A 13927-nucleotide genomic window follows, 5' to 3' on the forward strand; every position below is an offset into this window, starting at 1 on the left:
GTGAGGTGTGCACGCTAACCACTCGACCGCTGTGCCGCCACACTTAGTATATCACTTAGTTAAATAAAATACTTTAGTCAAATATTACTATAAACAATGGCAGCAGATATACTTGCAAAGTATCAGTATGTACAGGTTAGCCATAATCGCTAATTTGTTTAGCTCAGTTGAGTTCAGATTGTATTTACTAAATGAACATAACATATTATAGTCATTCCAACCATAATAATAATACAACATCAATAATCTCACGGTTCAAATATTGCTCCCTCACACTACTAGGGTTTTTTTCAATAATGAATTCATAAATGATCACTGTTTCATGGTTGACTATGGCCTATTAATACTGAAAATATTGAAAGTAGCAGTAGTAGACATCAGTAATGTTTGTTGATGAGACATTACCTGCACTAAGTCAGCCATGGATGAAGAACCTGACATGACATGACAATAAGTTCTCCTCCTGTTCTGTGGGGCAGTGGTACTTTGTTGGCTTCTTACTTGTTCGCTCGGTAGATCTAAGGGATCTAGACCTCAGGGATCCAGTAGCCTGTGGTGGGTGGTGTGATATAAACACTGCTAGTAGGGGATAGATGATCTTTTTTTAGTATTAAAAAAATTGTTAGAATGTTAATGTACAGTTTTTACCCTCATCGTGTTTTACTGTAAGTGTTTGCAATACACGCAAACGCCAACTTGCTGCTGGACCGTACTGCATTGTTCATTCTGAGGTGAGTTCATAGCTGGCAAGCGGCATGCATGGCAGTCACATTGCATCAATTCTGACCTCTGAACTCAAGAGAAACAGTATATGGTTCAATGCCAGAGGCAGCAATGGAAAGCCGGGAAATATAACATCGCAATGTTAGCATTCCAGGAGCATCTGAGTTTGGAATGCGCTGCTCCATGTGTGACGTTTGTGTAGTCAGAGGACGAGGCGCCTCGTAATAGTGATGGATTCAACATATGTGTGTTGATTTTGAAGGACCAAAAAGTGCTAACAACTGTTTCCTGACATGTTCTTTGTTGCCTTCCATGACAAAACAAAATGTAGGTTAACGCTCCATAGTTGTTGGGTAAATTTGTCATTTATTTTATTTTTGGTCTTGTCTTGTTATGCAAATTTTGAGCGACCACACCGGAGCAGGAGGGGATAGAAAAGAAGAAAAAAGACAACAGACTGGGGAGTGAAATTTGTCATTTATTTTATTTTATGTCTTTTCCAGCCATTGGGCAGATAGTATGATTGATCTAAATGCCCTTAAATGCGAAAGAGATTTGCTCTGCCAGGGAAAAGTGTAAGATACACAGTATTATCTGGATTTATTTGATGTTTTTGTTATGCAAATTTTGAGCGACCACAACGGAGCAGGAGGGGATAGAAAAGAAGAAAAAAGAAAAACGACTGGGGAGTTAAATTTGTCATGTATTTTATTTTATGTCTTGTCCAGCCATTGGGCAGATAGTATGATTGATCTAAATGCCCTTAAATGCTAAAGAGATTTGCTCTGCCAGGGAAAAGTGTAAGATACACAGTATTATCTGGATTTATTTGATGTTTTTGTTATGCAAATTTTGAGCGACCACAACGGAGCAGGAGGGGATAGAAAAGAAGAAAAAAGAAAACCGACTGGGGAGTTAAATTTGTCATTTATTTTATTTTTTGTCTTGCCCAGCCATTGGGCAGATAGTATGATTGATCTAAATGTGAAAGAGATTTGCTCTGCCAGGGAAAAGTGTAATATACACCTTCCTTGTTATATGGAGTATTATCTGTATTTATTTGATTTTTTTTGTTAAGCAAATTTTTAGCCTTCCACACCGGAGCAGGAGGGGATAGAAAAGAAGCAAAAAGAAAACAGACTAGGGAGGTAAATTTGTCATTTAAAAGTAATTGGGTACAACCGTTCAATCCATTAATGCACAATTTTAGTGTGAATTGAGATTGTGAGTTTTATATTAGTATTTTTTTTTTGTGCAGCCCTACTACTGAATGTGAACTGCTGTGGTGGTAATGTATCATGAGAAACCAAGAACCATTTGCAGACTTTTAATTCGAATCAAATATCATCTTTTTATAATGATGCAAAAAGCATGCATGGTTGTTCCCTGTCTCTGTCGTAGAATGTCACCAGCGTGGTACATGAAACATCTCCCCATGTGTTCTTGTTTACATGAACTCCTTTTCACCCTTCTCAGTTAAAAACCTTACAATAACAAATGGACAAAAAGGAAAAAAGATAAGACCACAGGGAGCTGTGGTTGCTTTCTTAATGTGGATGAAGCGCAGAGATGTGGACGTCTAGCTGCCCATTAGTGGTTCAGACATTTGGTCTGTGTGGCCCACGTGGATGGCGTCTTCCTCCCTTCTACCACTCTGCCTCTCTCAGCAGTCTTCCTTTCCTGCCCACCTGCTGGGTGCACACCCACCCATATCCACACTTCAAACATGCCACACTCACACAGAGAGTTATGGCCCGTTCCTCGCACAGGAAGCTTTGGTTTGCACATTGCTTTGGACATATAAAAGAAATTACATAAAAGTTCTCTGCAGTGAGTTAGCCTCAGGACTCGCTGAACAGATTTACTTTGAAGGACTCTTGCAATATAACAGGAATGATTTATGACATGTAAAAGTTCAACCGTTTGCTATAACATTGGGGGAAGCTGCTATGGATGATGGAGCGTTTGATTTTAGCGACTTCATTGATGTCGGCACAGAGAGTCACATGTTCACTGTTTGGCCGATGCCAACCGGCTGCCATATGGGTTCTGATTTAATATCCAATTTCTTACTTGGTCATTTTTTCGGTTCTACATTCATCTCACTTCTTCCTGTTGCCAACATTTCATGCCCATCCGTCTGGCTTTGCTGCAAGTCTTTTGACCCCACTGTCTCTGTAGTCTGTGGGCATCCACAGTTAATTCACACCTCCCGCTGCCACACAGAAGCGCTGTGAAATGCAATACTGTATATGATGTGTTAATGGGACCCTTTGGAGACTTTGATGAGTCCATGCCACAACTGAACTCGCAAACAAGCTTCTGTCCAATGTCCAATGTCCAATTCACAAGAATTTTTTTTTTAAGATAATCAAGTGTTTTATTTCTTAAATTGACATTGCATAGTGCGATTTTAGAGCTAAATATATACACACACTAGGGGTGCTCCGACCGATCGGCCCATAATAATAATAATAATAATAATAAATAATGGCCCATAATTCCGAAATTGATATCCCTTTACATAAAATTTGATGTATCGTTGTAGTTGCACATCTAATTATTTATTATAAAGAGGTTTCCCCTACGTATTATAAATATGATTAATTCTGAGTTAACTATGAACAAAATGTGATTAATCACTATCAAATATTTTTAATCTATTGACCGCCCTAATAAATTAGAATTATTTTGTTCAAATAAAATACAATTCATACATTTTAATGGTTTTATTTGTTTTTAGAAATAAAATGCCAATGTTTTAGTCTTTAATTTCTGCTTTCTTAGATTATCACAAACAGTAATTACAATATTTGGTGGTGGTAGGTAGCTAATTGAATAAAATACTTGTCAAACTTAATGAATTTTTATAATTTTTCTCAACTCTAAAGTGGCAAAAAAAAACAGTTTTTAAGTCACCTCACAATTTACGTACCCATCTGTTATACACCTAGCACTGAGGAACAGTCAAATAAATTATAGTCTATATCTAGGTACCTCTTAAAAGCCAAAAGGGAAGCATGAGCACAGCAAATATGTTAATTGGGAAAAATAAGTGAGTCTGTGTCTTCCTCTGCCATGTAACATTGGACATTGTTTTGCACTCTGAGGTCATGCAGCTTTCCAGAAAATCTCGACCTACGAGTAAAGGGGCAGACACATGTGCATGAGATCACTAATTCATCTTGTGGAGTGGTTTCAGGACGTGTGCGTCACTGACAAGCATGATTGTTGTGTCATAATGTTTCTAACTTAAAAAGGTTGTTCCAGAGGAACATTTCAGCATGCATAGATTTCTATTGCTTCTTCTATCCTCCGACACCTTATGTGTGTGTTTAACTTAACAAGGTTCAGGTGTGCCACGCAGGGATTTCAATGTCCTTGCAGGGATGAGATTCTGTTTGGCTGCATGCATTATAGAAACCTTCACACACCTCCCTTTGGCAGGATACATAACTGAGCCCAGGTTCTCTGAAAGTGGCTGACATGCATTAGTTACTGCTGGGCTTACTGCTCTGGGCCAGACTAATCCCTGGCAATGGGCGGCAGTCTCACTCTTAACAAGCTGTGACACTGACTGACTTGTAATATATAAATGTGTTCAAGGCAGACGCCGCACTTATCAGCTAGATGAGCTGTTTGAAACGTAATATGTTGATTTCCACGCAATCATAATTTGCAACATCACATCCAATAAGTATGTTTTTTTTTCATACCTAACTACTGTTTAAGGCTGGTCAAACACTGCAACTGGACTTGTTGATGTCTGAAACCTTTTTTTGTTTGTTTACATTAAAAACATGAGAATACATTTATGAAGTACAGTTTTGCTTATAGCATTTAATTAGTTCCAGACCCGACTACGATAAATACATTTCCAAGATTCGATGTTGATAAATGGAAGTGTTTTTTTTAACATTGGATACCTGTAAACATGAAAATAGCATGTCTACAGTCACTTTCACACTCCTATTATTTAATGTTTATATCACTTATGCTACCGGAACTTGAGACGGCTGAATTCTAGCAATCTCAAAAGCCTCACATTTATTAAGCAAAAAAAAAAATTACCGCTTCCACACAGAATGGGAGGAGAGGTTTTTCCCCTTGTATCATGTCAGACATGCCATGGCTGATTTCATGACTTCATGCACCAATGTCATTACTGCCACGCAGTGACCAGAATACTACATATCACTTGTATTTGAATATATTTCGACTAGGGGCGTCTCAAGATTACGTGATCGCTCATCGAGCAACCGCACTAGCCTACTAAATTAACCTAAAACCCGCTAGCTTCAATTCACGCTTGTTTAGGTGGAAGGGGACTGTTTCATGTTTGTATCCGTCACGATTGAGCCATCCGTCGAGAAATACTCCCCCATACCAACGTTCCTTCTGCTCACTAAGACATTTACTCACATGAGCCAGAGTTACACAACCTCAAAACCTCCAGAAATCTTGTCACCTTTTAATCACAAGATCTTGTGTCACCTAGCAACTCTACAAGAAAATTATTAGGAGATTAATAGTAAAGACATGAGGAAAAATGGTGCGCTGTTGTAAAGACCAAGATTTGTACACTACAAAATTACAGCCTCTCTTTCAAACTCCCACTTTATCCTGCTGATATTCCCTCAGGGAAATTAAGGATTAGCACAGCCCTTTCAAACAGGAATTCTTTAGTCAGTCTCCATGAATGTGCCCCCTCCCAATTCAAATTATTCTGCCCACCACCCAGCCATGGGCTTAAAGGGGATTTTCTGGAATTTTGCTCATCGTTTACAGTCCTTATGTGAAACATGAACACACATTATTTCACTTTTCTGTGCATTATACCTCCAGAAAACAAGTTATTATGAGCTAGCTAACAATGCAGATACAGCAACAACATTCATTCATTCATTTTCTACCGCTTAACCTCACAATGGTTTCGGGTGTGCTGGAGCCTATCCCAGCTGTCCTCGGGCGAAATACATGGGGTACACCCTGGACCGGTCGCCAGCCAATCACAGCGCACATATAGACAAACAACCATTCACACTCAAATTCATACCTATGGACAATTTGGAGTCGCTAATTAACCTAGCATGTATTTGGAATATGGGAGGAAACCGGAGTACCAGTTGAAAACCCACGCATGCACAAGGAGAACATGCAAACTCCACACAGAGATGGAATTGAACTCGGGTCTCCTAGCTGTGAGGCCTGTGCACTAACCACTAACCCGCCATGCATGCACAAGGAGAACATGCAAACTCCACACAGAGATGCCCGAAAGTGGAATTGAACTCCGGTCTCCTAGTTGTGTGGCCTGCACGCTAACCACTCGTCCCAGTGACAACATAAAAATAGGTATTTCTTATGACGTGTGTTGTTAGCTGGCTCATATTAACTCATTTTCTCGTGTTATAATGCCCAGAAAAGGGAAGGGAATATGTGTTCATATTTCACATAAGGGGGCGGCACGGCGGTCGAGTGGTTAGCGTGCAGACCTCACAGCTAGGAAACCAGGGTTCGAGTCCACCCTCGTTTGCATGTTCTCCCCGTGCATGCGTGGGTTTTCTCCGGGTACTCTGGTTTCCTCCCGCATTCCAAAAACATGCTAGGTTAATTATCGACTCCAAATTGTCCATAGGTATGAATGTGAGTGTGAATGGTTGTTTGTCTATATGTGCCCTGTGATTGGCTGGCGACCAGTCCAGGGTGTACCCTGCCTCTCGCCCAAAGACAGCTGGGATAGGCTCCAGCACCCCCGGGACCCTTGTGAGGTAAAAGCGGTAGAAAATGAATGAATGAATGAATGAATGAATTTCACATAAGGATGATGGGAAAAATTCCCCAAAAAGTGCAATTCCCCTTTAAGCCCCGTCCCTCAGCTGGGTTGGTTGTGAGCCGTAGTAAGAGGATGAGAGTGGATTGTCTAGCACCACGCTGGTTCCTGGCCTCACGTGCCACACTGCCAAAAATGCTGAGAGGATGGAGTGTCAATGAATGTTCAAGTCTGCATCGTCTGTAAATGCATACTAGGGTTGGGCAATATGGACCGTAGCATACAGTATATCACAGTATTTTGGGGATCTATACGGTATTTCCTAAACGCTGGTCCCAATTTAGGATTCGGCCTTGAACTGAAAATGATTGTGAAAACCCTGCTTATGAGCTTCTGAATTATTTTGTTATTATTATTAGTTCACAAAATACTGTACTGCAGCATTTGTAATATAATTTCTATATCATCTTTTTAATACCAGCATGACACTACAGTGTCTGGAAAGAAACTAGCAGTGCTCACTAGTACGATAATCAGCGCAATAAAGTCAAAACGGTGCTAATTATGCTCCTCGTGCCAAGGCAGGCCGCCCTGCACCGCTTTTCTCCCCTCTGCCTGATTTTGTTAACTTCTCATGTCCTAGTTGCTGCTCTCTTCATGTTTAATTTGTTTATGGGCTTTTTTTCCTACTCTAAGCTGTTACATAAGTCTTTTATCTAGGACGGAAACCAAAAGTCGGTTTCTGTCTCCACTTGGGCTTATGATGTGTGTTCAGTGGCCAAACAAACGTGGCGTTAGGCATGTCTGCAATTGAAAATGTCATCCCTCGTTCTTAGAGGAATGAGAAGAAGCATGTTGTCTTAAAGGGGAACCATGTTTTTTTTTTCATTCACAATTTCTTTCCCTTTTCTGTGCATTAGAACACGAGAAAATTAGTTAAAATCAGCAAGCTAACAATGCACGTCATTGGGACACACCTGTTAGACTATGAAAAAAAAACATTAAACAACTCTAACAACGTTGCATCGTTTGATATACATGCAACATGTACACTAATAATTAATAATAGCTGTAGTATCTTGCTGTATTTTGATGATTTATTGTGTTCCAGCACAAGACGTGTGCTCCAGTCCTCAGGTAAAAACATTCAGACGGCAAACGGAAAATGTTTTTTTAGTCTTTATAGCGAAATTGAGAGCTAGGTATCCACTCTTCCATCTGTGAATAACGCTGACACGAGCGGTTAGCGAGGTAATTATCGTTTTTCATGTTAGCTGCTACAATAACAATATTTTTGTGGCTTTGTTAATATGCAAGTCAGATATGTTCATGAAACACTGTTTTTTAAAGTTTTTTTATAAGGGCTTTTGTGAAAATAGTCAAAATAGGTATCCGTTGTGGTGGCACGGTGGACTAGTGGTTAGCGCGCAGACCTCACAGGCTAGCAGACCAGGGTTCAATTCCACCCTTGGCCATCTCTGTGTGGAGTTTGCATGTTTTTCCCGTGCATGCGTGGGTTTTCTCCGGGTACTCCGGTTTCCTCCCACATTCCAAAAACATGCTAGGTTAATTGGTGACTTCAAATTGTCCATAGGTACGAATGTGAGTGTGAATGGTTGTTTGTCTATATGTGCCCTGTGATTGGCTGGCGACCAGTCCAGGGTGTACCCCGCCTCTCGCCCATAGACAGCTGGGATAGACTCCAGCACCCCCCACGACCCTCGCGAGGAAAAAGCAGTACAAAATGAATGAATGAATGAATGAAGGTATCCGTTGTTAGCTGGCTTATATTAACTCTCTTTCTCACGCTAGAATGCACAGAAAAGGGTGTTCATGTTTGACTTAAGGATTGTGAATGATGGGGGAAAAACTACCCAGAAAAGTGCAGCGGCATTATCATATCTTCTCTTTGCAAACAGACACTTATCAATCGCCAGCTTTTCCTCACACTTAAATACTTCCTCTTTGCACACTCTGCTTGTTAATGTGTGCGTCCTCATGGCTGTGTCACGCTGTAAACGAGACACAGAAGGCATGCTGCAGGAAATAAAAACACTGTATCTGCGTGGGCCCAAGCTCATTGTTCTTCAGGCCACAGAGGCACTTGAGTCTTATTTAATAACGTCTGACTGTCTAATTGGGTGCTCGGAAGTATTATGAGGGAATGTATTTAGGGTTGGGGAGCTTAACGGCGCTATTTAACAGAAAAGTAGGTGAATATGTTTTCAGCAAAGTTATGCACATACAGTACAAATGCCATTTTAATTGTGAATGTTTGTGTTAAATCAACATTCTCGTTGTTGTCTTATGTATGTACTTTTTTTATATTGATTTTTGTTGTGATTCTTATGGTGTGCTATATATATTTTTTCTCTGTTTTAAAGGACGGGTGTTATATTTGGTTCACTTGTGCTGGGATTTCCTAGTCATATGATTTATTTAACTTTGTTAAGGTCTTTCAGAGTGCTCTGCATCCCTGCGCGTACACTTACGCCACGGCCAACATCCTTGGCTTCTTAAACCCCTCACACAGTTTCTCTTCCCGCTTGTCCATCATCTCCCTCTTGTAAAGTGAGCAGAGCTCTTTACAAATTAAAAGAGCCCAACCGCCGTTAGTTGCCAGCCGCGGTGGAGATTCTGAAGTGGAAGAGAGTCGCATTTGCGTTGGCCTCACTTTTACCCCTTTGGTGGTTTTATCGCTCATTGCCTTGTCTGTGGGTACTCACGCTGCAGAACAAAGGCCTTCTGTGCTTGAAAGATAGCTGGAAATAACAAAATTACTGTAAACTAGATTTGATCAGTTATTTTTAGCCACAGCAACGTGGTGATGCTTATGGATGCAATTCTCTCCTCCCCACATGAGTGTCTTGACAGCCTGTGGAGTCCATTAATATGCGATATTTAACTTTGACAAATCGTGCTAGACAACAAGCTTGTATAAAGCGGAGTCCACCACGGATTGATTAATATCAGTAGGTTTGTGTCGGGATAGCAACTGCTCAGGTTTTCTGATGTATTGCAGAACAAACCACAAACTGCCTGTGCTTGGTTAATTTTGATTTGGTCCGTTTAACAGATTAATCGACTATTAAAAACTACTACAGATTAATCAACTAGGAAAAAATTTATTAGTTTCAGCCAAGGGTGTCCCGATATAATTTTTTCCACTTTTGATCCACTTCCAATATCGCAGCCTCGCATACCGTGCCATATCGTTTTCGATCAAATATCGAGAAAAACTGACCCATGGTGTATAGTTTTATCGTCAATAGGTATAATGTAGCAAGGCTCGACACACAATGAAGCTAGTAAATCAGACCTGTGCCTGACAAGTCTTGCACTCAGCTTTCAGCATCTTCTTCGGAACAAAGCCATACGGCTGACATAGCGCCTACTTTTTTCTAAACACGCTAGCAACGCTTTGCTGTGATTATTTGGACATGCATCAGCATCAGTGATCTTAGATGCAGACCAACATTGGAATGGAATGGCCTTTTTTGTCATTATACAAGATTTACAACGAGATTGGAGAGCTTCTCCTTTCAGTGCAGTAGTCAAGTAAAAAAAAAAAAAGCATATAAAAGTAGAGTAAAAAAGACAATTTAACAAGATATCCAAAATATACACATAGTATTGCACAGGAGCATATGCAGGAGCAGACATATTGCAGATATATTAATTTTAGTGCAATGGTAAATGGGTCATAGTGCAAATAATGACTGGTGTATACAGATGAGTAAAGTCACATATGAGTGTATTGTATTGGGTTGTTGTTGGAAGAACTGTACATAAAGTTATTCTATTTTTACTATATTCTTATGACCTATTTTTACTATATTCTTATGACCTATTTTCTTATGACCTACAAGCATTTCATATCACTCACGTGACAAAAGTAAGATTAATGTTGTGTCGCTTGCACATTTGGTGTATATCATGATTAGAGAAAACAGAACGTGACAGAACATTCTCTCAGCAGATAGTGTTATCATACCCTCGAGAGGACATAGCTGCACGGGTCAGAAGTAGATGTGACCTTACTGTGTGTGTGTGTGTGTGAGAGAGTGTCTCCAGAAGATCACATGCCAAGCAGGAGATACCCACACACTATGGATAACATGTTGTACGAAAGAACCGGTTTCAACTGGAATAGTTAAACCCCCCTTCCCCTTAGCAGTTGAAACCTCATGTAACTAGGGCGTTCCTAACTGAATAAAAGGCAGGACAATGGAGACTGTTTCATAGTTGGTAGGAGGATTGTAACTATGCAGTCTCTATCACTCTCCTTGCAAGTAAAAAGAAACTCAACTCTCTGTGTCTTCCTTTGTACAGGCAGTGTTTTACAAGCGTCGGGGGTTTTAAACCTGACAGTTGTTAAATAAATAAATATGCTAATGACCGGGTACGTTGTATTATATAATATTTTTTCCGATATAGGACCAATATCTGCCCTGTGATTGGCTGGCGACCAGTCCAGGGTGTACCCCGCCTCTCGCCCAAAGACAGCTGGGATAGGCTCCAGCACCCCCGCGACCCTCGTGAGGAAAAAGCGGTAGAAAATGAATGAATGAATGAATGAATGAATTGACCAATATCCAATTTCAATATAGGACTGGTACACCCGTGGTTGTAGTCCTATTCCACATGTTACCTTTTTCAAAATCGCTATGCTATGCTATTATCAATGGGGTTCTTTTTTTCACATACAATACATATATGGTAATATGTTAAAAGAGAGAACCTTTATATCATCACAAAATGATGAATTGTTTGCTGTGTTTTTGTTGTATATTACTAATAATAATGTCTGTTTTGACCAGTATCTGGAGGGGTCCCAATGTGAATTGTGTGGACAGCACCGGATACACTCCCCTACACCATGCTGCCTTAAATGGACACAGGTAATAGTCAATGCCATGTCTATTTACCCTCCACATTACCGCAAAATGTCCCCATGAGAATCTATAATGCTATTGATTAACAGTTTGCAAAGGCTGTGTGTATTTATTAGTGTGCTTTATACGTATGCTTCTTTCTTGAACCGGCAGTGAGGTGGTGGAATTGCTACTCCGAAACGAGGCCTTGACCAACATAGCCGACAACAAAGGCTGCTACCCTCTGCACCTTGCAGCGTGGAAAGGAGACGAGCACATTGTTAGGTTGCTCATCCATCAAGGATCTTCGCACCCCAGACTCAACGAACAGGTGGGGCCTTGCATTTACATTGTTGAGTACGTTTGGTCTTGTGATTGAAAGAGGTTTGGGAGCTACACCTTTTTTAAGTTATAAACATTGCTCTTCTGCAAGTCACGCCGGCGATCAAACGGTCAAATATTACCTCAGCATTGCATGGTGATGCACGCAATGAATGTCCATAAGAATGTGACTTTTGTTTGCATTTAGCTCCCAGCATCATGACTCACTCTTTGACAATGTTCCTGATACTGTGCTACTTGGATGTGCTTTGACGCCCTGTTTGCGTGAGAAGCGCTTGTTTGCTCTAACCTTTTTAACAATATTTATTAAGCCATGCGCCACAGACAAACCTTTTTTTTTTTGGTTCTGCAGAAATGACCCACTCTGAGCTTTTATATTTTGAGTAACATTCTAACAAAAAAAAACTGATCATAAGTTAAATCTCTTTCTGGGTCATTTCTCCCAACCTAACCATGACATCTGATTGGTCCTTAACTCACTTATTGTGTTGTCATATTTATGATCATTCATGTATTCATTGCTTGTCTCAAACAAAACCATCAGCTTATCTTCTTTTCCTCCCTCCCAGAGCTCTGTAGACCATAAAGAGTTCAAACGCTGTGGGCCCTTTGACCCCTATATTAATGCCAAGGTGTGTACACCACGCTGCCACAATCTTTCCTTTTTTGGTGCTTCTTTGCTTTGCTGCTGTGTCGGCTTGCTGTGTGTGTTTTTTTTCTAACAATACCAAATGTTGTCTGCATTGATGTGCACTACTAACTAGTTATAATGGAGAGTTATATGGAGAGTTATATGGAGAGTTCCATCAATGTTGTTAACTACTATGAAAGTAAAAGTACTTGCTACAATAATGGCCATATGTCAAGATATTATAGCTGTTACTTTGGTCCAATTAGGCAGCAAAGGATGGCCAATCATGTCTTACAGATAAAGAATGACATTTTATGACATTGGGGCTCGCTCATGTACTAAGATACTGTATATAATATAAATATACTGTATTATCTCTGTATTTGAATGGTTGTTTGTCTATATGTGCCCTGTGATTGGCTGGCGACCAGTCCAGGGTGTACCCCGCCTCTCGCCCAAGGACAGCTGGGATAGGCTCCAGCACCCCCCGCGACCCTCGTGAGGATAAACGTGATTCTGTTGATGTTTTGTGCCATTGTGACAAAGTGCAGAGCCATCATCATTTCTCTTAATCTTGTTAGTTTCATCATCATCATCATCATCATCATCAAACAAGGGATGCCCTACAACCGGCCCCCATATTTGAGTTCATCTGCTGACTCTGACAACACCTCCCCCATCCCTGTTCGAGCGCCGCAAACATGTCATCCACCCCATAATTGCGTTTTGAGCAAGCGTAGCTGGAAGCCCACCAAGGCCCTGTAGATAAAGCCGCACACTATTTTTGAACATGGTCAACTAATCCTCTTAGTGTTTGGAAGTGAAAGATGACTTCCTCTATAGCACCACGTTGCAGTATATTGGAATTTTACCTCATTCATTTTTTCTATTCAGTTAGTGTTTCTTTTGGGATGTGTTGACATTATGAATGATGTCGTAACATATAGTTTGAAAAGGGGGGGCACCACTGCTTATATGGCTGAATAATTGATGGATTGTTATGAATAAATCAAAAAGGAAGATGCTCCAGCTCTGGCTGCGGTCGATGCCATCATGTGATCCAGTGGGCAGGGGTGGAGAGCCATTACATGATGAGGAGGAGGATGGGTAGTTTTCAGTGTAGCCGTCTCTTCGCATCAACATCAAACAGAGATTTTCATGCCAATGCTCGTCTCTGTTTTAGCGGGGGAATGGGCGGTTCGGCCCCACCTCTTACTTTGGCGCTCATGAGTTGTCATGGTAACACGGTCACGGTTTTTATTGGAATGACCAAGTGGAGACAGAGTCAGGTGTGGGACGGAGCTTTAAGAGGAGTCCGGGATTCTTCAGTAGTCTTCAAAACAACATCCGGACTGGATCCAGTTGCCTGTCATCTATTTCCTGTCACCTTTGTGCACATGCTTTTTGTAGACTCGGTGCAGTGGTCCAGTGAATAGTAGTCGGATCGGGTCTGTACGTTATATTATTTACACGTACGAGCGACAAGCTTGCATCTTGTCATAGTCCATCTTCTTCCGTTTAAAGACAGGAAGTCCCACACACAGCACACATGCTTGTTCTGAATGCTGCAGCGTGGGCGGAGTT

The 13927-nt window shown here is 40.8% G+C and overlaps 1 protein-coding gene across 9 annotated transcripts in view; it reads left to right on the plus strand.

Annotated features, from left to right (window-relative positions):
- Positions 1-13927, plus strand: part of anks1aa (ankyrin repeat and sterile alpha motif domain containing 1Aa) — a 48784-nt gene that overhangs the window by 6411 nt on the left and 28446 nt on the right. For 7 of the 9 annotated variants that reach the window (XM_078796420.1, XM_058050769.2, XM_058050767.2 and 4 more), the window contains exons 2-4: positions 11317-11397; positions 11545-11701; positions 12282-12344. In XM_078796420.1, coding sequence (XP_078652546.1) covers positions 11317-11397; positions 11545-11701; positions 12282-12344 — 301 coding nt within the window. The remainder of the gene's footprint in view (positions 1-11316; positions 11398-11544; positions 11702-12281; positions 12345-13927) is intronic. The other 2 variants (XM_058050772.2, XM_078796422.1) reach the window with 1 other exon arrangement.

Source organism: Doryrhamphus excisus, linkage group LG15 (genome assembly GCF_037039965.1).
Source record: "Doryrhamphus excisus strain RoL-2023G ecotype Guam linkage group LG15, RoL_Dexc_Guam_v1.1, whole genome shotgun sequence".
Taxonomy (NCBI): Eukaryota; Metazoa; Chordata; class Actinopteri; order Syngnathiformes; family Syngnathidae; genus Doryrhamphus; species Doryrhamphus excisus.